The sequence below is a fragment of the Salmo salar genome, chromosome ssa03, assembly GCF_905237065.1.
Source record: "Salmo salar chromosome ssa03, Ssal_v3.1, whole genome shotgun sequence".
Classification (NCBI taxonomy): domain Eukaryota; kingdom Metazoa; phylum Chordata; class Actinopteri; order Salmoniformes; family Salmonidae; genus Salmo; species Salmo salar.
The window spans coordinates 39,633,471-39,657,363 of NC_059444.1; the positions used below are offsets into that span (position 1 = coordinate 39,633,471).

Genomic DNA, 23,893 nt, shown 5'->3' on the forward strand with positions numbered 1-23,893 from the left:
GATACAGCCCAACAGTATGCTCTCAGTTGTGCATCTGTAAAAGTTTGTCAGGGTTTTAGGTGACAAGACAAATTTCTTCAGCCTCCTGAGGTTGAAGAGGTGCTGTTACACCTTCTTCACCACACTGTCTGTGTGGGTGGACCATTTCAGTTTGTCTGTGATGTGTACGCCGAGGAACTTAAAACTTTCCACCTTATCCACTGCTGTCCCTTCGATGTGGATAGGGGGGTGCTCCCTCTGCTTTTTCCTGAAGTCCACGATCATCTCCTTTGTTTTGTTGACGTTGAGTGAGAGGTTGTTTTCCTGACACCACACTCTTGAGTGCCCTCACTTCCTCCCTGTAGGCTGTCTCGTCGTTGTTGGTAATCAAGCCCACTACTGTTGTGTCGTCTGCAAACTTGATGATTGATTTGGAGGCGTGCATGGCCACGCAGTCGTGGGTGAACAGGGAGTACAGGAGGGGGCTGAGCACGCACCCTTGTGGGGCCAGCAAATTGGAGATGTTGTTTCCTACTTTCACCACCTGGGGGCTGACCGTCAAAGTCCAGAACCCAATTGCACAGGGCGGGTTTGAGACCCGGGGCCTCCAGCTTGATGATGAGCTTGGAGGGTACTATGGTGTTGAATGCTGAGCTGTAGTCAATGAACAGCATTCTTACATCGGTATTCCTCTTGTCCAGATGGGATAGGGCAGTGTGATGGCGATTGTCGTCTGTGGACCTGTTGGGGCGATATGCAAACTGAAAGGGTCTAGGGTGGCCAGTAAGGTGGAGGGGATATGATCCTTGACTAGTCTCTCAAAGCACTTCATGACGACAGAAGTGAGTGCTACTGGGCGGTAGGCATTTAGTTCAGTTGTCTTTGCTTTCTTGGGTACAGGAACAATGTTGGCCATCTTGAAGCATGTGGGGACAACATACTGGGATAGGGAGCGATTGAATATGTCCGTAAACACACCAGCCAGCTAGTCTGCGCATGCTCTGAGGATGCGGCTAGGGATGCCGTCTGGGCCAGCAGCCTTGCGAGGGTTAAAATGTTTAAATGTTTTACTCACGTCGGCCACGGAGGAGGGGGGCACAGTCCTTGTTAGCAGGCCGCGACGGTGGCACTGTGTTAGCCTCAAAGCGGGCAAAGAAGGTGTTTATTTTGTCTGGAAGCGTGACGCCGGTGTCCATGACGTGGCTGGTTTTCTTTTTGTAGTCCGTGATTTCCTGTAGACCCTGCCACATACATCTTGTGTCTGAGCCATTGAATTGCGACTCTACTTTGTCCCTGTATCGGCATTTTGATTGTTTGATTGCCTTGCGGAGGGAATAACTACACTGTTTATATTCAGCCATATTCCCAGACCTCTTTCCATGGTTAAATGCGGTGGTTCGCGCTTTTAGTTTTACGCGAATGCCGCCATCCATCCACGGTTTCTGGTTAGGGTAGGTTTTCTTAGTCACAGTGGGTACACCATCTCCAATGCACTTGTTTATAAACTCACTCACCGAGTCAGTGTATAGGTCGATGTTGTTCTCTGAGGCTGACCGGAACATATTCCAGTCCACGTGATCAAAATGATCTTGAAGTGTGGATTCCAATTGGTCAGACCAGCGTTGAATGGTTCTAATAACTGGTACATCCATTTTTTTCTACATTAGTATCAGCAGTTTTATGGGCGCCCAACCAATTGTGCTGTTGTGTTTTTTTTCACGTTATTTGTAACTTATTTTGTACATAATGTTTCTGCAACCGTATCTTATGGCAAAAAAGAGCTTCTGGATATCAGGACAGCGATCACTCACCTCGGATTAGACTAAGATTTTTTTCTTCAACAAGGAGGACGCACAGGACATTCTCCGAACACCCGACACGGCCAACATCCCAGTTATTTGCAAGAGGAAGAGACACAGGTAAAGAGGACACAGAGTGGGGTGCCTCGTAAGGATCCGCAGAAGGCGAGTGGGAAAGCTACCGTTACCGTCAATATTACTCGCCAACGTGCAATCATTGGACAGTAAATTACACGAGGTACGATCACGAATATCCTACCAACGGGACATCAACTGTAATATCTTACGTTTCACGGAATCATGGCTGAATGATGACATGACAGCTTGCGGGATATACGCTGCACTGGCAAGATAGAACAGCACACTTACACTCCGTGTAAGACGAGGGGGGGGCCAGTCTGTGCATATTTGTAAACAGCTGGTGCACAAAATCTAAGGATGTCTCTAGATTTTGCTCGTCTGAAGTAGAGTATCTTGTGATAAAATGCAGACCGCACTATTTGCCTTGAGAGTTTTCAGCTATACTTTTCGTGGCTGTTTACCACCACAGACGGATGTTGGAACTAAGACCGCACTCAGTCAGCTGTATAAGGAAATAAGCGAACAGGAAACCGCTCACCCAGAGGCGGCGCTCCTAGTGGCCGGAGACTTTAATGCATGGAAACTTAAATCAGTTCTACCTAATTTTTATCAACATGTTAAATGTCCAACCAGAGGGAGAAAAACATTCTAGATCACCTGTACTCCACACACAGAGACGTGTACAAAGCTCTCCCTCGCCCTCCATTTGGTAAATCCGACCACAATTCTATCCTCCTGATTCCTGCTTACAAGCAAAAATTAAAGCAGGAAGCACCAGTGACTCGGTCTATAAAAAAGTGGTCAGATGAAGCAGATGCTAAACTACAGGACTGCTATCACAGACTGGAACATGTTCCTGGATTCTTCCAATGGCATTGAGGAGTACACCACATCAGTCACTGGCTTTATCAATAAGTGCATCGAGGACGTCGTCCCCACAGTGACTGTACGTATATACCCCAACCAGAAGCCATGGATTACAGGCAACATTCGCACTGAGCTAAAGGGTAGAGCTGCCGCTTTCAAGGTGCGGGACTCTAACCCGGAAGCTTATAAGAAATCCTGCTATGTCCTCCGACGAACCATCAAACTGGCGTCAATACAGGGCAAAAATTGAATTGTACTACACCGGCTCCTACACTCGTCTTATGTGGCAGGGCTTGCAAACTATTACAGACTACAAAGGGAAGCACAGCTGCGAGCTGCCCAGTGACACAAGCATACCAGTCGAGCTAAATCACTTCTATGCTCGCTTTGAGGCAAGCAACACTGAGGCATGCATGAGAGCATCAGCTGTTCCGGACGACTGTGTGATCACGCTCTCCGTAGCCGACGTGAGTAAGACCTTTAAACAGGTCAACATTCACAAGGCTGCGGGGCCAGACGGATTACCAGGACATGGGCTCCGGGCATGTGCTGACCAACTGGCAGGTGTCTTCACTGACATTTTCAACATGTCCCTGATTGAGTTTGTAATACCAACATGTTTCAAGCAGACCATGATAGTATCTGTGCCCAAGAACACGAAGGCAACCTGCCTAAATGACTACAGACCCATAGCACTCACGTCCGTAGCCATGAAGTGCTTTGAAAGGCTGGTAAGGGCTCACATCAACAACATTATCCCAGAAACCCTAGACCCACTCCATTTTGCATACCTCCCAAACAGATCCACAGATGATGCAATCTCTATTGCACTCCACACTGCCCTTTCCCACCTAGACAAAAGGAACACCTATGTGAGAATGCTATTCATTGACTACAGCTCAACGTTCAACACCATAGTACCCTCAAAGCTCATCACTAAGCTTAGGATCCTGGGACTAAACGCCTCCCTCTACAACTGGATCCTGGACTTCCTGACGGGCCGCCCCCAGGTGGTGAGGGTAGGTAGCAACACATCTGCCACGCTGATCCTCAACACTGGAGCCCCTCATGGGTGCGTGCTCAGTCCCCTCCTATACTCCTTGTTCACCCATGACTCCAACACCATCATTAAGTTTGCAGATGACACAACAGTGGTAGGCCTGATCTCCGACAACGATGAGACAGCCTATAGGGAGGGGGTCAGAGACCTGGCCGTGTGGTGCCAGAATAACAACCTATCCCGCAACGTGACCAAGACTAAGGAGATGATTGTGGACTACAGGAAAAGGAGGACTGATCACGCCCCCATTCTCATCGACGGGGCTGTAGTGGAGCAGGTTGAGAGATTCAAGTTCCTTGGTGTCCTCATCACCAACAAACTAGAATGGTCCAAACACACCAAGACAGTCGTGAAGAGGGCACGACAAAGCCTATTCCCCTCCAGGAAACTAAAAAGATTTGGCATGGGTCCTGAGATCTTCAAAAAGAGCATCCTGACTGGTTGCATCACTGCCTGTTATGGCAACTGCTCGGCCTCCGACCGCAAGGCACTAAGGAGGGTAGGGTAGTGTGTATGGCCCAGTACATCACTGGGGCTAAGCTGCATGCCATCCAGGACCTCTACACCAGGCGGTGTCAGAGGAAGGCCCTGAAAATTGTCAAAGACCCCAGCCACCCCAGTCATAGACTGTTCTCTCTACTACTGCATGGCAAGCGGTACCAGAGTGCCAAGTCTAGGACAAAGAGGCTTCTCAACAGTTTTTACCCCCAAGCCATAAGACTCCTGAAAAGGTAATCAATCAAATGGCTACCCAAACTATTTGCATTGTGTACCCCCCCCCCCACCACCCCTCATTTACGCTGCTGCTACTCTCTGTTTATCTTATATGCATAGTCACTTTAACTATACATTCATGTGCATACTACCTCAATTAGCCCAACCAACCAGTGCCCCCGCACATTGGCTAACCGGGCTATCTGCATTGTGTCCCGCCACCCGCCAACCCCTCTTTTACGCAACTGATACTCTCTGTTTATCATATATGCATAGTCACTTTAACCATATCTACATGTACATACTTCCTCAATCAGCCCGACTAACCAGTGCCTGTATATAGCCTCGCTACTGTTATAGCCTCGCTACTGTTATTTTTCACTGTCTTTTTACTGTTGTTTTTATTTCTTTACTTACCTATTGTTCACCTTTTTTTTTTGCACTGTTGGTTAAAGCCTGTAAGTAAGCATTTCACTGTAGCAACACATCTGTTGTATTCGGCGCACGTGACAAATAAACTTTGATTTGATTAGATCCTGTTTGAGTTTCTGCCTTTAAGATGGTAGGAGCAAGATGGCGTCGTGGTCAGATTTGCCAAAGGGAGGGCGGGGTATGCATCGTGGAAGTTAGAGTAGCAATGATCGAGTGTATTACTCCTGCGTGTAGTGCAATCAATATGGTGATAGAATTTAGGTAGCCTTGTTCTCAAATTTGCTTTGTTAATATCCCCAGCTACAATAAATGCAGTCTCAGGATATATGGTTTCCAGTTTGCTTAGAGTCCAGTGAAGTTCCTTGAGCGCCGTCTTGGTGTCTGCTTGAGGGGGAATGTACACAGCTGTGACTATAACTGACGAGAATTCTCTTGGGATGTAAAATTGCCGGCATTTGATTGTAAGGAATTCTAGGTTGGGTGTTCAGAAGGATTTGAGTACCTGTATGTTGTTGTTGTTATGTATGTTGTTATGATTACACCATGAGTCGTTAAATCATGAAGCATACACCCCCGCCCTTCCTCTTCCTAGAGAGGTGTTTATCTCTGTTGGGTGCGATGCATGGAGAAGCCATGGTGGCTGATCCAACTCCGACAACATATCCCGAGAGCGCCATGTTTCCGTTAAACAGAGAATGTTACAATCTCTGATGTCTCTCTGGAAGGCAACCCTTGCTTGAATTTTGTCTACCTTGTTGTCAAGAGACTGGACATTGGCGAGTAGTATACTTGGGAGCGGTGGGCAATGTGCACTTCTACGGAACCTGATCAGGAGGCTGCTCTGTCTGCCCCTACTGCGGTGCTGTTGTTTTGGTTTGGCTTCTGGGATTAGATCCATTGTCCTGGGTGGTGGTCCGAACAGAGCATCTGCTTCGAGAATGTCGTATTCCTGGTCATAATGTTGATAAGTTGACATCGCTCTTATATCCAATAGTTCTTCCCGGATGTATGTAATAAGACTTAAGATTTCCTGGGATAACAATGTAAGAAATAATACATAAAAAAACTAAATACTGCATAGTTTCCTAAGAACTTGAAGCGAGGCGACCATCTCTGTCGGCGCCATCTGGCCTTTGCCAATAATGTTTTCAATTCGACTTTTACTTTCAAATGCAGCTCAAACATAGAAAATGTAGTAATGAACTATAGCCATTGAATTCTACCGTGCAAATATACAGTGCGTTTTATAAGAAAATAATGCTGCTCTAGAATGCCGTTCAAACCAATCAGAAAGGAGTTTTCGACAATGCCATGGTATAATTAAGTGATAATGCCCCTCGAAGCCGGTGTTTGGAGGATATTGACTAAGTCTCGGGCTTAACAACACCCGTGTCAATATATCCTCCAAACACCAGCTTCGAGGGGCATTAGCACTTAATTAATGCATGGCATTGTTGAATACTCCTTTCTGATTGGTTTGAAGGGCATTCTAGAGCGTGCATTATTTCCTGAGCTACTTCAGTGGATGTTGAACACATTTCTACCTGCAAATGAACACATTTCTAGCAAAATATTTTCCATAGAACGCCTTGTTGATTATCCCTTAAATAAATGTCTCTGGTTTTAACCTTACATTAAGGAGAGAACAAGTATTATGTACCATCTACCAGTGTGTCAACCCAGACGTTCTATTTTTGACTGTGATAACATGTAACAATACAGAATACAACACACTTGAGACTACTGTGGGCTACAACCTACACTGGACAGACAAACGACAACATGTTTCATACCTAAAAATCCCAGTTAATATGAATATAATTATTAAATGTGTGTGTGTGTGTGTCCACAGCCATTTTGCATGCCTGTCGTCTAAGTACATGTGCCCTGGTGTACCCGCGGTGATGAGTACCCTTCTGGCCAACATCAATGCCTACTATGCTCACACCACCCAGTCCACCAATAACGTCTCAGCATCAGACCGCTTCGCCGCATCCAACTTTGGAGTGAGTTCATTAGTGTATACTTTTAGGGGCGGTTTCCCAGACAGATTAAGCCTAGTCTTGAACCTAAAAGCTATTTCAATTAAGATTCTCTTTAGTCCAGGACTACACTTAATCTGTCCCGGAAACCAGCCCATTATTGTTTTAGGTTTACATTTTATTAAAAGCTATTTCATTTAAAATCCAATTAACTGTTGTTTAATTGTGAATGGAAATGTCTTCTTAGAGATGAAATGATATGATAGAGATGACATGTCATGACATGTTGAACTGTGCAGGTAAAGTAAAAAGGAAAGTCGTTTCAAAACCGGAACATTGTCCTGAGGGCCCTCTGCCCTAATACAGCCTCCAACCCCCATTTTCAAACAGTGGCCCAACCTACATCCCCAACTGCCCAATCAGATTCACCAAACTAAGCTAGATCCTGTCCTGGGTTGACATAAGCAAAGTATACACATATATATACTGTCAGCTGAGATGATGTTACAATTTTTTATCCTGTTTTATCTTGTCCTGTGTGTGTGTCCTGTGTGGGTAGAAGGACAGGTTTGTGAAACTTCTAGACCAGCTCCACAACTCCCTGAGGATTGACCTTTCCATGTACAGGGTAATGTCAACTTATTTCTTTCACTGTTTTATATTTTTCTTTTTTAAGTGTGTTAAGTGTTTTGAGAGACTTTTAGAAGCGTTTTACTTCGCACAAACACTGGTTAATATTGTGTTATGTTTGAAAGTCACTGTTTTAGATTAGTCTTCTATTCCATTATAGGCATTTTCTATTTTAGTTGTTTTTCTTTGTGAATGTTTTGTGTAATTTGATTTATTTGATTTATTCTTCCAGTTCCATCTGTAAGACACTGTATACAAGCTGTTAGATATAATTTTCTTGCAGTTGACATTATTATATTTATATTTTACTTTTCTTCAAGCAAAAGTTGAAGGACATGATGGAGGGATGGAATAGACTACTATAAAATTATACTATCAAAATAAACATTACATTCTAAGTTAGAATAAACCAGTTGAAGGCCTATCTACCAGTCTTGTGATATCTGTTCCTGGTTTTCAAGAACATATCTCTGTTCGTAACAGTGTTTGTGTGTGTTTCTACACTGTTTTCGAGTATATATCAGTGTGTTTCTATGTTTGTGTTTGTAGAATAACTTCCCGGCTAGTAGCCCTGAGAGGCTGCAGGACCTCAAGTCCACTGTAGACCTGCTGACCAGCATCACCTTCTTCAGAATGAAGGTGAACAAAACAAAACTCCATTCATCATCTTCTTCTTCATCTCTGTTTCCTCAAGTCCTAGAGCTGGCCTGTGCCAGCCAACATTTTATTCCAGGAAAGAATCAATATATTATGTGGATTCATAAATAGACTTACTTGCTAAGCTAGCTCTTGAGTAGCCACTGAAGACCACCCTGGTCTCCCGAGCTTACATTCTGTTTCACTACACGGATTCAGTAAAACAAAACAAGAGCGCAGCGGTCAGGATGGTTTGATCAGGCTAGCTCTTGAGGGTTAGGCAACATTTAGCACCAGTTAGGGTGTATGAGCCGTATACAGTGTATTTGGAAAGTATTCAGACCGCTTCTACATTTTGTTTCGTTATAGCCTTAGTCTAAAATGTATTAAATAAAACATTTTCCTCAGAAATCTACACAATACCCCATAATGACAAAGCGAAAATAGGTTTTTAGAAAATGTTGCAAATGTATAAAAAATAAAAAACAGAAATGCCTTATTTACAGAAGTATTCAGACCCTTTGCTATGAGACTCGAAATTGAGCTCAGGTGCATCCTGTTTCCATTGATCATCCTTGAGATGTTTCTACAACTTGGAGTCCACCTGTGGTAAATTCAATTGATTGGACATGATTTGGAAAGTTACACACCTGTCTATATAAGGTCCCACAGTTGCATGTCAGAGCAAAAACCAAAGCCATGAGGTCGAAGGAATCGTCCGTAGAGCTCCGAGAGAGGATTTTGTCGAGGTACAGATCTGGGGAAGGGAACCAAAAAATGTCTGCAGCATCGAATGTCTCCAAGAACACAGTGGCCTCCGTCATTCTTAAATGGAAGAAGTTTGGAACCACCAAGACTCTTCCTAGAGCTGGCCGCCCGGCCAAACTGAGCAATCAGGGGAGAAGGTCCTTGGTCAGGGAGGTGACCAAGAACCCGATGGTCACTCTGACAGAGGTCTAGAGTTCCTCTGTGGCGATGGAAGAACCTTCCAGAAGGACAACCATCACTGCAGCACTCCACCAATCAGGCCTTTATGGTAGAGTGGCCAGATGGAAGCCACTCCTCAGTAAAAGGCACATGACAGCCTGCTTGGAGTTTGCCAAAAGGCACCTAAAAGACTCTTAGGCCATGAGAAACATGATTGTTGGCCAGAATGCCAAGTGTCACGTTTGGAGGAAACCATTACCTGGCCAATACCATCCCTACGGTGAAGCATTATGGTGGTAGTATCATGCTGTGGGGATGTTTTTCAGCGGCAGGGACTGGGAGACTAGTCAGGATCGAGGGAAAGATGAACGGCGCAAAGTACAGAGAGATCCTTGATGAGAACTTGCTCCAGAGTGCTCAGGACCAACATTGCCTAAAAACCTCAGACTGGGGTGACGGTTCACCTTCCAACAGGACAACGACCCTAAGCACACAACCAAGACAATGCAGGTGTGGCTTCGGGACAAGTCTCTGAATGTCCTTGAGTGGCCCAGCCAGAGCCCGGACTTGAACCCGGTCTAACATCTGGAGATACCTGAAAATAGCTGTGCAGCAATGCTCTCCATCCAACCTGACAGAGCTTGAGAATCTGCAGAGAAGAATGGGAGAAGCTCGAAATACAGGTGTGCCACGCTTGTAGCGTCATACCCAAGAAGACTCAAGGCTGTAATCGCTGCCAAGGGTGCTTCAACAAAGTACTGAGTAAAGGGTCTGAATACTTGTGTAAAAGTGATATTTCAAATTTGCCAACTTTTCTAAAAACCTGTTTTTGCTTTGTCATTATGGGGTATTGTGTGTAGATTGATGAGGGGGGAAAACTATTTCATCAATTTTAGAATAAGGCTGTAATGTAACAAAATGTGGAAAAAGTCAAGGGGTCTGAATACTTTCCGAATGCACTGCATGCTAATGCTAAGCTAACTGACCTTTTTGAACTTCCTGTGTGATCAGGTCCAGGAGCTGCAGAGCCCCCCCAGGGCCAGTCAGGTGGTGAAGGACTGTGTCAAAGCCTGTCTCAACTCCACCTACGAATACATCTTCAACAACTGTCACGAACTCTACGGCAGAGAGTACCAGACAGACCCTGTGAGTGTGGTTGGGTGTTTGTGTGATGTGTGTGCATGCATTTCTGTGTGTGTGTGTTTGACCCGCTCTCTCTCCAGGCTAAGGCTGACGTTCCAGAAGAGCAGGGTCCCAGCATCAAGAACTTGGATTTCTGGTCCAAACTCATCACCCTCATCGTCTCCATCATAGAAGAGGACAAGAACTCCTACACACCCTGTCTCAACCAGTGAGTGTGTCTCTCTCTCTCCTTTTCTCTCTCTCTCTCCCTCCCTCCCCCTCTCTGAACACTGTTCTTCTGCCCCCTGTAGGTTTCCTCAGGAACTGAACGTGGGCGTCATCAGTGCTGAGGTCATGTGGAACATGTTTGCTCAAGACATGAGATATGCCATGGAGGGTATGTGTGTGTGTGTGTTTGCGAGTGTGCATATGTGTGGTATCAATCAATCAGTCCCTAAACTAATGCTACCAGCCTGTCTCTGGTTCCCAGAGCATGAGAAGAACCGCCTATGTAAGAGTGCTGATTACATGAACCTGCACTTCAAGGTTAAGTGGCTCTACAACGAATACTGTAAAGAGCTGCCCACCTTCCAGAAACGTGTACCTGAGTACCCAGCGTGAGTGTCCTTTAGCTCATCTAATTCAGCTCGTTTTTTAAGGCAAGTCCATCAAAAATATGTATTTTGGGGGGCTTGTTATCACATAATGAGATGATTTTGTGGACCCTTTCTCTGCCATCTCATAGGTGGTTTGAGCCATTTGTCATCCAGTGGTTGGACGAGAACGAGGAAGTGTCCAGAGACTTCCTGCATGGTGCCCTAGTGAGGGACACAAAGGACGGGGTAAATTCACATCCGTTTCCTCTCTGAGATATCAAAAATAAATTGGCTATGTTTTGTATTACAGGCTTCTATTTACTTTTTTTGTTATTTGCCCCGACGATACATCGTCATTGTAACTACGTAGTCAATTCTCGATCATTGATACTGTAGGTTTATTGCTTATTTTGAGATTCATTGAAATGATTTAAAACTCTTCAAAGTAAGTACCTTTACAAATGAACGGTGATGGCTTGATTCAAATAAAGTCCAAGGTACTAAAGACCCTACTGATGTAGGTCTACTCTGTGATTTCACTGTGAATGTTGTAAACACCTAACAGAGAAATGACTCCCCTGTCCTTCCCACCACACTCCCATCTGTACTTCCCTTTACTCAGCACCTAGTGGTCCGGGAGAGAGGAAGAGGCAGGTCAATATATGGTCAATGACACACAGACATGAGACCTAACACACACTGCAGCCCTCGAGGAACTGACACACACTCACTGAGTGCGCATTTATGCGCACGCGGGTAGACGCAGATGAGCAGGTTCTCTCCCCTCATTCGCCTGTGGTCCTTGGGGTCCAGTGTTTGTCGCCCACAGCATCTTCTTGTTTCCTGTGTCAGCAGGACTCTAGTCCCACCGCCACCCTCCCCTTCACGACACCGCTCAATGCCCCGCTAATGACGGGGTGTTAGTGAGGGCTCTGCTCCCTCACCCTCCCCTTCACGACACCGCTCAATGCCCCGCTAATGACGGGGTGTTAATGAGGGCTCTGCTCCCTCACCCTCCCCTTCACGACACCGCTCAATGCCCCGCTAATGACAGGGTGTTAATGAGGGCTCTTCTCCCTCACCCTCCCCTTCACGACACCGCTCAATGCCCCGCTAATGACGGGGTGTTAATGAGGGCTCTGCTCCCCCATCATATCCCTAATTACCACACCGTTCATGTGGAGAGAGGAACCAGCCGCGCACTGTCCATTCATAGAGAATTCAACAGCACTTGCCATCTATCTTTAGCGTATAAGATGAAATGTTTGGCCTCGAAAATAGGGCATCCCTCTCCTGTTCTAAGAAGTGTGGGGATCCCAGTCTTGATCACTACAGACTACAGATCACTATTACTTGTGACTTTTCTTAGATATCAAAGTGCTTGATATACTCCCCCCTCTCGTCCATTCTCCAATCTCCCTCTACCCCGTTCTTCTCTTCTCTGGCATGGCACCTCTCTCCCTCTCATCCCCCACACTCCTCATCCCCTTCGCTCATCTCTCCCCTCTCCCCCCCTTCCCCTCCTGCCTTCCCTCCTCTCCTCCCCCCCTTCTCCTCCTGCCTTCCCTCCTCTCACCCCCCCTGCAGTTCCAGGTAACGTCTGAGCATGCTCTGTTCTCATGCTCGGTGGTGGACGTGTTCTCCCAGCTCAACCAGAGCTTTGAGATCATACGCAAGCTAGAGTGTCCCGACCCCCAGATCGTAGGCAGCTACATGAAGAGATTCGCCAAGGTACCACTCTCCCTGTTGACCTTACCAATATGGCTGACATTTCAGACTGTATTGGTCTATGATGTGTGACTGTAAAAAGCCTTTATGAATATGATATAACATGGAGGTCTGCTGTGATCGAACACTAACATGGTTAAACGATACAGAAGATTCTCTCTCTCTCTCTCTCTCTCTCTCTCTCTCTCTCTCTCTCTCTCTCTTTCTTTCTGTCTCTCCCTCTCTCTGTCAGACCATCGGCAATGTCCTGCTGTCCTATGCTGAGATCATTTCCAAAGAGTTCCCCAAACAGTGCGGGAACAAAGAGAAAGAGAAAGTGGTAGGTTAGGGAAACGTCGTGTGTGTGTGTGTGTGTGTGTGTGTGTGTGTGTGTGTGTGTGTGTGCGCGTACGTGTGTACTGTAAGTGAATGAGAACCGATTGTGGTTTAGAGGGAGAAGCTGGACTGGCTCCCAGAAAACCAAGTCTCCCAGTGGACTGATTCATCTATAGTCAACACTGAGCCTAGAGCCTCTGTCTGCTCTGCCTCTGCTTGGATCTGCAAGATACAGCTTCGTCTGTCTGTCTCTGTTTGTCTGCTCTGTCTCTGTCTGCTTTGCCTCTGCTTGGATCTGCAAGATACAGCTTCATCTCTCTGTCTCTGTCTCTCTCTCTCTCTCATATCATCAAGATAAAGAGAAGCTGTATCTGTCTGCCTGCTTGTATCAGAGAGAGAGCTTCTGCAAAGTTGCAAGGGCTGATCTCTAATTATGTGTCTTCCTTTCCCCTCAGCCTTGTATCATCATCAATAACATCCAACAGCTGAGAGTGCAGCTGGAGAAGATGTTTGAGGCCATGGGAGGCAAAAACGTGAGTTTGTCAACCTCAGTGTGAAATGTGCCATCACTCAGACCTCAATGTGCCATTACCCGAACCACATTGTAAAAATGTGTACCTACAATCTAATGATTACGCTGTGCCCACAGTGTCATTTTCGATGTAAAAACATGTATTATTAAGAGCACTTACTTCCTGCTATGTAAATACGTGTATTAAGGACACTTACTTCCTGCCCCCAGCTTAACGTGGAGGCCAGTGACTTCCTGAAGGACCTGCAATTAAAGCTCAACAACGTCATGGACGACCTTAGTAGGATATTTGCCGTCAGGTGTGTGCGTGCGTGTGTGTGTGGCGTTGTTTAGTTGAAGCGTTGGTGCTTTCAGGGTAGTATTCATTCGGACATGTAACAGAACTCCCTCTTTCAATCTGTTTTCTTCCGCCTTGGTGCCTAATGAATATGACCCTGAGTTGTGGGTTTTTATGGTTGTGTCGGTGTGTAGTTTCCAGCCCCATATTGAGGAGAACGTGAAGCAGATGGGCGACATCCTGGGCCAGGTGAAGGGACAGACTGTTACTGACAACAACAGCGTGGCCGGGGACGCAGACAACGTCCTGCAGCCCATCATGGACTTCCTCGACACCAAGTGAGACAAAGAGCCAGAGATGCACTCACAGAGACACACACACACACGACAGGCTAGGGAGTCTCTCTCTCTCTCTCTATTCTGTGTGTGGGGGAAAAAAGTGTGTATTCTGGGTGTGTTAAAATGTGTGTATTCTCTCCTCCCTAGCCTGTCGCTGTTTGCTAAGATCTGCGAGAAGACCGTACTGAAGAGAGTGCTGAAGGAACTGTGGAAACTGGTCATTAACACTATGGAGAAAAGCATTGTGCTCCCACCATTCACAGACCAGTCGGTGAGTAACACACACACTTTTTCCTATGTCTACAAACCTGCACAAAACTCTTCTGTACATTCTCTCTGGTATAATACTGAATCCCACCGTTGGTTCATAAATCTAAAGTTGTGGTTAGAATACGAGGTTGCGAACATACCCATTGGCTAGAATAAGAGTTAGAGGATTGAATGGTTACTTCCTCTCCCTGCTTGTTGTTGATCGGTTGAGAAGGGCCTTCAGATTCACTGACCCCCCCTCTCTCTCTCGCCATCGCCCCACCCTCTTTCTCCTCCTCAGGCCATAGTAAATTGTGTGTGTGTGTGTGTGTGTGTGTGTGTGTGTGTGTGTGTTTCGCCCTGTCTGCTGTGTCAGCACGGACACACAGGCTCCTCTGCTACCTGCGACAGCACATTATCAGTCTTCTTGTCCCCCATGCTACTCTGTGTACCCACCTCTCCTTCTCAGATTGACCCAAGACCCTACCCACCACTTGTGTAACTCTAGAAAAATGTGGTTGGTGTAAGCAGTAAGGCCGTAAGGCTTGCACCTGTCCACTCCCGCCAGGTCTACACAATCTGGTAGGTAGGGGTGAGGGGTGGATTAGACTGTGTTGAATAGTGTCAGGATCGTCCCCTGTATTTTAGATAGGCGCATGGTGCACGACTGACAGATGGGTTACCTGACCTGGTGCCACTGCAATACAGCGCCGTACCCCTCCTTACTCTTCTCCTTCCTCTCCTCCCTTACCTCCTGTCTTTTGTCCTTCCGCTAAAGTGTTGCCTGTACGTGGAATGGATTGGGGGTTTCCACACAACCCGGTACTGGATTTGAAATCTCTCCTGCACATGCCTTTTCCGCCCGATTTTTCTTTATTGTGACATGTTACGTTTAGCGATGTATAAACTCTCCCCTCGTCATCTTACTCCCTCTTCTGTCATCACTCTTCTCTCTCAACCACACTTTCTTTTCCTTTTCTCTCTCTCTCTACCTCTCTCTCTCTACCTCTTTCTCTCTACCTCTCTCTACCTCTCTTTCTTTCTACCTCTCTCTCTCTACCTCTCTCTCTCTCTCTACCTCTCTCTCTCTCTCTCTACCCCTCTCTCTACCTCTTTCTCTCTACCTCTCTACCCCTCTCTCTCTCTACCCCTCTCTCTCTCGCTACCCCTCTCTCTCTACCTCTCTCTCTCTCTCTCTCTCTACCTCTCTCTCTCTCTCTACCTCTCTCTCTCTCTACCGCTCTCTCTCTACCACTCTCTCTCTCTACCTCTCTCTATCTACCTCTCTTTCTCTCTCTCTCTCCCCTCCACAGGGCACTCAGTTGATCCTGAATGCAGCTAAGGAGTTGGGCCAGCTCTCCAAGCTCAAGGTAATGATGCCACGTTAGAATGAGTTGTTTTCTACAGCACATTTCAGACAAAATGCAGTCCTGTCATGTAGTGTGTCGTTTGAACTAACTCTGTCTCTGTTTCCCTGCCCTGCAGGAGCACATGGTGCGAGAGGAGGCCAAGGCTCTCACTCCTAAACAGTGTGCCGTCATAGAGCTCGCATTGGACACTATTAAGGTACAGTATACATTATCTACACTTTGTAGGATGGATGACATGTGTAGTATGTGTTATGTACTATGTAGTACATTGAAATAAAATGCACTTAAAGCATCCAGGTATAAAGCTTCATAACTTGTTATAAGCATCTATGAACAAGGGTTATAATATGTTATGTCTCTATGGATAAATAACAATGCCTCTCCCCCTGCAGCAATACTTCCATGCGGGCGGTGTGGGCCTGAAGAAGACGTTCCTGGAGAAGAGTCCTGACCTGAAGTCTCTGCACTACGCCCTGTCCCTCTACACACAACACACTGACAAGCTTATCAGGAAGTTTGTCCTCTCCCAAAACGCTCAGGGTACAACAGTCTGTCTGTCGATGGCTCTTCACTTCTCTCTCTCTCTGCCTGCCTCTGTGAATGGTAACTCTGGTCGTGAGATTTGGTACGATACATGTGAGCTGGGATATCCTACTGAACTTTCTCCTCTCTCCCTGCTAGTCCATGGAGGGAAGGGGGTCAGGTATACCCTCAATGAAGACACATTACCAGAGAAGGGTAAGTGCCTTTGCCAGTGCCTCACCCCTCGACCCTCCCCCTCTCCATACTCATTCAATGTAAACAGCATGTTTCAGGAGAATTACAGTCTGGTGCAAACCAGCTGCAGGCTTTAACCCTGGCTCTATACCTACTGTAGCTATGGGCCAGCAAGCTAAGCACTGCTGCACCCTTACACTAACCGGATTAAACAGATATCTGTCCAGCCCTTGTAGGCCACACAGACACATACTTGTGCACGTGACGATAAAACTTGGATGAAAGATTAGAATCAGGGAATGGATAATGGAGGAGAGGATTCCAGTGGTGGAATGATCCTAACGTCTAGACATAGCCAGACACACACACACCGACACAGCATGCATTGTGTAGACAGATTTATCAGCCTGCCTTTGCTTTATTGTGCATTAAACTTGCTTGCTACCAACTGAAACACTTTGGGGATCACAGAGTGTTCTGGTCAACAGAAGTGATCTTAACGCTCTGTGACTTATGTCACGGTTAACACTTGACCTCTGGTAGGGTCGGGAGTGGAGGAGCCAATCGGAGAGGTGGTCATGCATGTGGAGATCTTCACCCACCCCAACACTGGAGAACACAAGATCACTGTGAGAGGTGAGAGATGGAGGGAGGGGGTGAGGGGGAAGGAGAAAGAGATGGAGGGGGTTATGGGGAAAGGGCGGGCATAAGGTAGGGGTAATGATGGGCTTTACATACATAATTGCACTAGACTAGAGCTTCTCTGAAATGCACACAACACTTTCTCTCTCCCAGTGGTGGCTGCCAATGACATTAAGTGGCAGACCCAGGGGATCTTCCGTCCCTTCGTGGAGGTCTACATCATCGGTCCCCACCTCAGTGACAAGAAGAGGAAACACGCCACAAAGTCCAAGAACAACAGCTGGTCGCCCAAGTTTAACGAGACCTTTCAGTAGTGGGTATATCAGGTCTATTTCTGGTTAGGGTGTGTGTGCTTGTGTGTCAATGTCAATATGTGTGTACTGTCCAACCCACCTCTTCTCCGTCTCCTCTCCAGTTCCCTGGGCAGTGAGTTGGGTCCTGAGGGCTATGAGCTGCAGCTGTGTGTGAAGGACTACTGCTTCGCCAGGGAGGACCGTACAGTGGGCATGGCCCTGATGCAGTTGAAGGACATGGCCTCTAGGGGCAGCGTGACGTGCTGGCTCCCCCTGGGGAAGAGGGTCCACATGGACGAGACGGGCCTGACAGTACTGAGGATCCTATCCCAACGCAACAACGATGAGGTGGCCAAAGAGTTCGTCAAGCTGAAGTCAGACCAGCGCTCTGCCGAAGAGGGACAGGGGAGCTGAGAGAGAACAGGTCTAGAGATACTGATGCAGACACACACAGTCGCGCAACACACGCAGACACACAGGGGTACACATGTATTCATACACCACACACAAACAATACAGGCAAACACATACGTGAACCCACACAACATATGCATATGTTATACAAAACATGGTCATAAACACACTAATAATCTCTATCACAATGATTAGCACGTGTACAAACACTGGCCAACGGTTCCTTCGGCCATAGATAGATTTTGGACACCTATCAATCAATTTATCAATTTCTGCTGCTCTCTTTCACTCTTGCATATTACATACAATTTTTCTATACATTTAATGCAGAAATGTGAAAAAAATATCGCCTGAGGAGTTATGGATGACTTTGCACTTTGACCTCTCTGCATGTTCAGGAGAGCAGCCCTAACCCCAACTCTTACTCCTCTGTCTGTTTCTGTATGTCTGTCTGTCAATATAACAACTTATAAAAACTTTTTTTTCCTAATTTCACATTTATGTAAGTTTTATGTTTTATCACATTTATGTAAGTATTCAGACCCTTTACACAGTACTTTGATGAAGCACCTTTGGCAGCGATTACAGCCTTAAGTCTTCTTGGGTATGACGCTACAAGCTTGGCACACCTGTAGTTCTGAGTTTCTTCCATTCTTCTCTGCAGATCCTCTCAAGCTCTGTCAGGTTGGATGGGAAGTGTTGCTGCACAGCTATTCTCAGGTCTCTCCAGAGATGTTAGATCGGGATCAAGTCTGGTCTCTGGCTGGGCCACTAGAGGACATTGAGACTTGTCCCGAAGCCACTCCTGCATTGTCCTGTGTGCTTCAAATCAAATTTGATTTGGCACATGCACCGAATACAACAGGTGTGGACCTCACAGTGAAATGCTTGCTTACAAGCCCTTAACCAACAATGCAGTTTTAAGAAAAATATGTGATAAGTAAAAATAGATAAGTAAAAAATAAAATAGGGTGGCTGGAGTCTTTGACAATTTTTAGGGCCTTCCTCTGACACCGCCTGGTATAGAGGTCCTGGATGGCAGGACGCTTGGTCACAGTGATGTACTGGGCCGTACGCACTACCCTCTATAGTACCTTGCAGTTGTAGGCTGAGCAGTTGCCATACCAGGCAGTGATGCAACCAGTCAGGACGCTCTCGATGGTTTAGCTGTGAAACGTTTTGAGGATCTGAGGACCCATGCCAAATCTTTTCAGTCTCCTGAGGAGGAATGGGCTTTGTCGTGCCCTCTTCATGACTGTCTTGTTGTGTTTTGACCATAGTCATTGTCCTGTTGGAAGGTGAACCTTTGACCCTGTCTGAGGTCCTGAGCGCTCTGAAGCAGGTTTTCATCAAGGATCTCTCTGTACCTTGCTCCGCTCATCTTTGCCTCGATCCTGACACGTTTCCCAGTCCCTACCGCTGAAAAACATCCCGACAGCATGATGCTGCTACCACCATGCTTCACCCTAGGCATGGTGCCAGGTTTCCTCCAGACGTGACGCTTGGCATTCAGGCCAAAGAGTTCAATCTTGGTTTCATTAGAACAGAGAATCTTGTTCATGTACAGTGAGGGAAAAAAGTATTTGATCCCCTGCTGATTTTGTACGTTTGCCCACTGACAAAGAAATGATCAGTCTATAATTTTAATGGTAGGTTTATTTGAACAGTGAGAGACAGAATAACAACAACATTATTCTGAAAAAACACATGTTATAAATTGATTTGCATTTTAATGAGGGAAATAAGTATTTGACCCCCTCTCAATCAGAAAGATTTCTGGCTCCCAGGTGTCTTTTATACAGGTAACGAGCTGAGATTAGGAGCACACTCTTAAAGGGAGTGTTCCTAATTTCAGTTTGTTACCTGTATAAAAGACACCTGTCCACAGAAGCAATCAATCAATCAGATTCCAAACTCTTCACCATGGCCAAGACCAAAGAGCTCCAAGGATGTCAGGGACAAGATTGTAGACCTACACAAGGCTGGAATGGGCTACAAGACCATCGCCAAGCAGCTTGGTGAGGTGACAACAGTTGGTGCGATTATTCGCAAATGGAAGAAACACAAAAGAACTGTCAATATCCCTTGGCCTGGGGCTCCATGCAAGATCTCACCTCGTGGAGTTGCAATGATCATGAGAACGGTGAGGAATCAGCCCAGAACTACACGGGAGGATCTTGTCAATGATCTCAAGGCAGCTGGGACCATAGTCACCAAGAAAACAATTGGTAACACACTAAGCCGTGAAGGACTGAAATCCTGCAGTGCCCGCAAGGTCCCCCTGCTCAAGAAAGCACATATACATGCCCATCTGAAGGTTGCCAATGAACATCTGAATGATTCAGAGGACAACTGGGTGAAAGTGTTGTGGTCAGATGAGACCAAAATGGAGCTCTTTGGCATCAACTCAACTCGCCATGTTTGGAGGAGGAGGAATGCTGCCTATGACACCAAGAACACCATCCCCACCGTCAAACATGGAGGTGGAAACATAATGCTAAGGGGGAGTTTTTCTGCTAAGGGGACAGGACAACTTCACCGCATCAAAGGGACAATGGACGGGGCCATGTACCGTCAAATCTTGGGTGAGAACCTCCTTCCCTTAGCCAGGGCATTGAAAATGGGTCGTGGATGGGTATTCCAGCATGACAATGACCCAAAACACACGGCCAAGGCAACAAAGGAGTGGCTGACGAAGAAGCACATTAAGGTCCTGGAGTGGCCTAGCCAGTCTCCAGACCTTAATCCCATAGAAAATCTGTGGAGGGAGCTGAAGGTTCGAGCTGCCAAACGTCAGCCTCGAAACCTTAATGACTTGGAGAAGATCTGCAAAGAGGAGTGGGACAAAATCCCTCCTGAGATGTGTGCAAACCTGGTGGCCAACTACAAGAAACGTCTGACCTCTGTGATTGCCAACAAGGGTTTTGTCACCAAGTACTAAGTCATGTTTTGCAGAGGGGTCAAATACTTATTTCCCTCATTAAAATGCAAATCAATTTCTAACATTTTTGACATGCGTTTTTCTGGATTTTTTGTTGTTGTTATTCTGTCTCTCACTGTTCAAATAAACCTACCATTAAAATTATACACTGATCATTTCTTTGTCAGTGGGCAAACGTACAAAATCAGCAGGGGATCAAATACTTTTTTCCCTCACTGTACCTTGTCATGTGCCTTTTACTGAGGAGTGGCTTCCGTCTGGCCACTCTACCATAAAGGTCTGATTGGTGGAGTGCTGCAGAGATGGTTGTCCTTCTGAAAGGTTCTCCCATCTCCACAGAGGAAATCTGGAGTTCTGTCAGAGTGACCATTGGGTTCTTGGTCACCTCCCTGAACAAGGCCGTTCTCCCCCGATTGCTTAGTTTGGCCAAGCGGCCAGCTCTAGGAAGTCTTGGTGGTTCCAAACTTCTTCCATTTAAAAATGATGGAGGCCACTGTGTACTTGGGGACCTTCAATGCTGCATAAATGTTTTTGGTACTCTTTCCCCAGATCTGTGCCTCGACACAATCCTGTCTCGGAGCTCTATTGACAATTCCTTCAACCTCATGGCTTGGTTTTTGCTCTGACATGCACTGTCAACTGTGGGACCTTATATAAACAGGTGTGTGCCTTTCCAAATCATGTCCAGTCAATTGAATTTGCCACAGGTGGACTCCAATCAAGTTGTAGAAACATCTAAAGGATGATCAATGGAAACAGGATGCAGCTGATCTCAATTTAGAGTCTCATAGCAAAGGGTCTGAATACTTCTGTAAATAAGGTATCTGTTTTTTATTTGAATTTGCTAAAAAAAAAAAAAACTTTGTCATTATGGGGTTTTGTGTGTAGATTGCTGAGGATTAAAGAAAAATATCAATTTCAGAATACGTCTAACGTAACACAATGTGAAAAAGTCAAGGGGTCTTTATACTTTCCGAAGGCACTGAACAAAAATATAATCGCAACATCCAACAATTTAAGATTTTACTGAGTTACAGTTCATATAAGGAAATCAGTCAATTTAAATAAATTCATTAGACCCTAATCTATGGATTTCACGACTGAGAATACAGATACCTTAAAAAAAAAGTAAGGGTGTGGTTCAGAAAACAGGTAAATATCTGGTGTGACCACCATTTGCCTCATGCAGCGTGACACATCCTTCAGTCTGTTGATAGTGGCCTGTGGAATGTTGTCCCACTCTTCAATGGCTGTGCAAAGTTGCTGGATATTGGGGTAACTGGAACACGCTGTCGTACACGTCGATCCAGAGCATCCCAAACATGGTCAATGGGTGATATGTCTGAGTATGCAGGCCATGGAAAAACAGGGTCATTTTTAGCGTCTCGTCACAGTATCTCTGTGCATTTATATTGCCATCGATAAAATGCAATTGTATTCGTAGTCCGTAGTTTATGCCTGCCCATACCATAACCCCACCGCCACCATGGGGCACTCTATACTCAACGTTGAGATCAGCAAACCGCTTGCCCACACGACGCCATACACGTGATCTGCGGTTGTGAGGCCAGTTGGACGTTCTGCAAAATTCTCTAAAATGATGTTGGTGGCTTATGGTAGAGAAATTTGTAAGTCGCTCTGGATAAGAGCGTCTGCTAAATGACTTAAATGTAAATGTAAATTAACTCTCAATTTTCTGGCAACAGACAGACATTCCTGCAGTCAGCATGCCAAGTGCACGCTCCTTCAACTTGAAATATCTGTGGCGTTGTGTGACAAAACTGCACATTTTAGAGTAACCTTTTATTGTCCCTATCACATGGTGCACCTGTGTAATGATCATGCCACTTAATTGGCTTCTTGATATGCCACACCTGTCAGGTGTATGGATTATCTTTGTATAGGAGAAATGCTCACAAAGAGGAATGTAAACACATTTGTGCACAACATTTGAGAGAAATCATATTTTTGTGTGTATGTAAAGTTTCTGTGATATTTTATTTCAGCTCATGAAACATGGGACCAACACTTTACATGTTGCGTTTATATTTTTGTTCAGTGTATATCAACCTGGACGCAACTTCCCCCTACTTGGTGTGATGTACTTCCTGCATGTTGAACACAATTCTCAGAACACTGTGATTAATTTGATGTTACCATGGCACCAGCTGTACAGACCCCCTCTCCCCCCAATACTGACACCTTATACCTGTGTGCATGGTGCATATAACCTGGTATAACTACTATACAGTGTGAAACACAAAGCGAGATAAGAAGAATGTTCCGATGTCTGATATGAATGTATTTTTTATGATTGTAATCAAATCAAGTTTTATTGGTCACGTACACATGTTTAGCAGATGTTATTGCAGGTGTAGTGAAATTCTTGTAAGACGTGCCAGACTTTCACATCCGTGTAGGGTAGCCTACCTGAGGTTTGGATCAGTTGTTGGATGTTAGTCGGCTTGTTTGGAACACACCGTATGGCCATAATGTCCATAGACACTGACATGGTGCAATAGACCCAAGCATGTACGTTTTTGAAGATGGTCTGCTCTTTTTACATACTCACCTACTCTAGCAATGGCGCTCGTTTCACAACACTGTAAAGGAGTAATAATGGTTACGTCAACTTCTCACAAACAAACCCTCTTCTGTTCCCCTGAAAGTGCACAAATACTGCAAAGGGCTACATGACCATCAGACACAGAAAGGACACTGCCTAGTCAGTCCATACGTCTGCATTTGTGAAAATGTAAGAAATATGTTTTCTATGCTATGGGGCCATACAATTACCAACCCATATACCATACAGGAAACTGCATGGTCTCTCTAACTGCCTTCATGATAATCTGATTGTGTTTTAAGACTCTCTATTGTAGTCTTTTTGGTCAATTTGTCCCTGCATTTTTCTGTCAAAAGGTTTTCAGCGCATTTTGGAGTGTGTTTGTGCGTCTGTCTGCGTGTTTTATGTCCTACCTGACTTCTGGGCTAAGAGTTAATCTGTTTAATGTGGTTGCAAGCAATATAACCCCAACATAATCACTGGAAACCTGTGGCACGCCCAGGAGTTCCAACTGCAATACCCAGATTCAAGGAGCGGGATGTCAAATCCCAACTTCTCATTGGATCACTGAATGGGGAATTCCCTGTTGTAATGGACTGATCTCAATCCCCTCCTCATAGGAAGTGTGTTTCTTGTAATACTGGGAATACTTTAGGAATACTGGACACTGGAGCGGGAGAGCAGTC

General features: G+C 45.7%; 1 protein-coding gene across 2 annotated transcripts in view; it reads left to right on the forward strand.

Annotated features, from left to right (window-relative positions):
* LOC106600004 (protein unc-13 homolog A) overlaps window positions 1-18,472 on the forward strand; it is a 94,869-nt gene extending 76,397 nt beyond the window's left edge. Inside the window, exons 22-42 of one of the 2 annotated variants that reach the window (XM_014191341.2) lie at window positions 6,785-6,938; window positions 7,474-7,542; window positions 8,094-8,183; window positions 10,119-10,253; window positions 10,331-10,458; window positions 10,541-10,626; window positions 10,720-10,846; window positions 10,975-11,071; window positions 12,413-12,556; window positions 12,786-12,872; window positions 13,324-13,401; window positions 13,611-13,699; window positions 13,872-14,015; window positions 14,163-14,286; window positions 15,578-15,634; window positions 15,750-15,830; window positions 16,027-16,174; window positions 16,316-16,372; window positions 16,895-16,987; window positions 17,147-17,306; window positions 17,409-18,472. In XM_014191341.2, the coding sequence (XP_014046816.2) occupies window positions 6,785-6,938; window positions 7,474-7,542; window positions 8,094-8,183; window positions 10,119-10,253; window positions 10,331-10,458; window positions 10,541-10,626; window positions 10,720-10,846; window positions 10,975-11,071; window positions 12,413-12,556; window positions 12,786-12,872; window positions 13,324-13,401; window positions 13,611-13,699; window positions 13,872-14,015; window positions 14,163-14,286; window positions 15,578-15,634; window positions 15,750-15,830; window positions 16,027-16,174; window positions 16,316-16,372; window positions 16,895-16,987; window positions 17,147-17,306; window positions 17,409-17,700 (2,440 nt within the window). In that variant the 3' untranslated portion in view covers window positions 17,701-18,472. The remainder of the gene's footprint in view (window positions 1-6,784; window positions 6,939-7,473; window positions 7,543-8,093; window positions 8,184-10,118; window positions 10,254-10,330; window positions 10,459-10,540; window positions 10,627-10,719; window positions 10,847-10,974; window positions 11,072-12,412; window positions 12,557-12,785; window positions 12,873-13,323; window positions 13,402-13,610; window positions 13,700-13,871; window positions 14,016-14,162; window positions 14,287-15,577; window positions 15,635-15,749; window positions 15,831-16,026; window positions 16,175-16,315; window positions 16,373-16,894; window positions 16,988-17,146; window positions 17,307-17,408) is intronic. The other variant, XM_045714842.1, reaches the window with a different exon arrangement.
* Window positions 18,473-23,893: the final 5,421 nt, after the last annotated feature.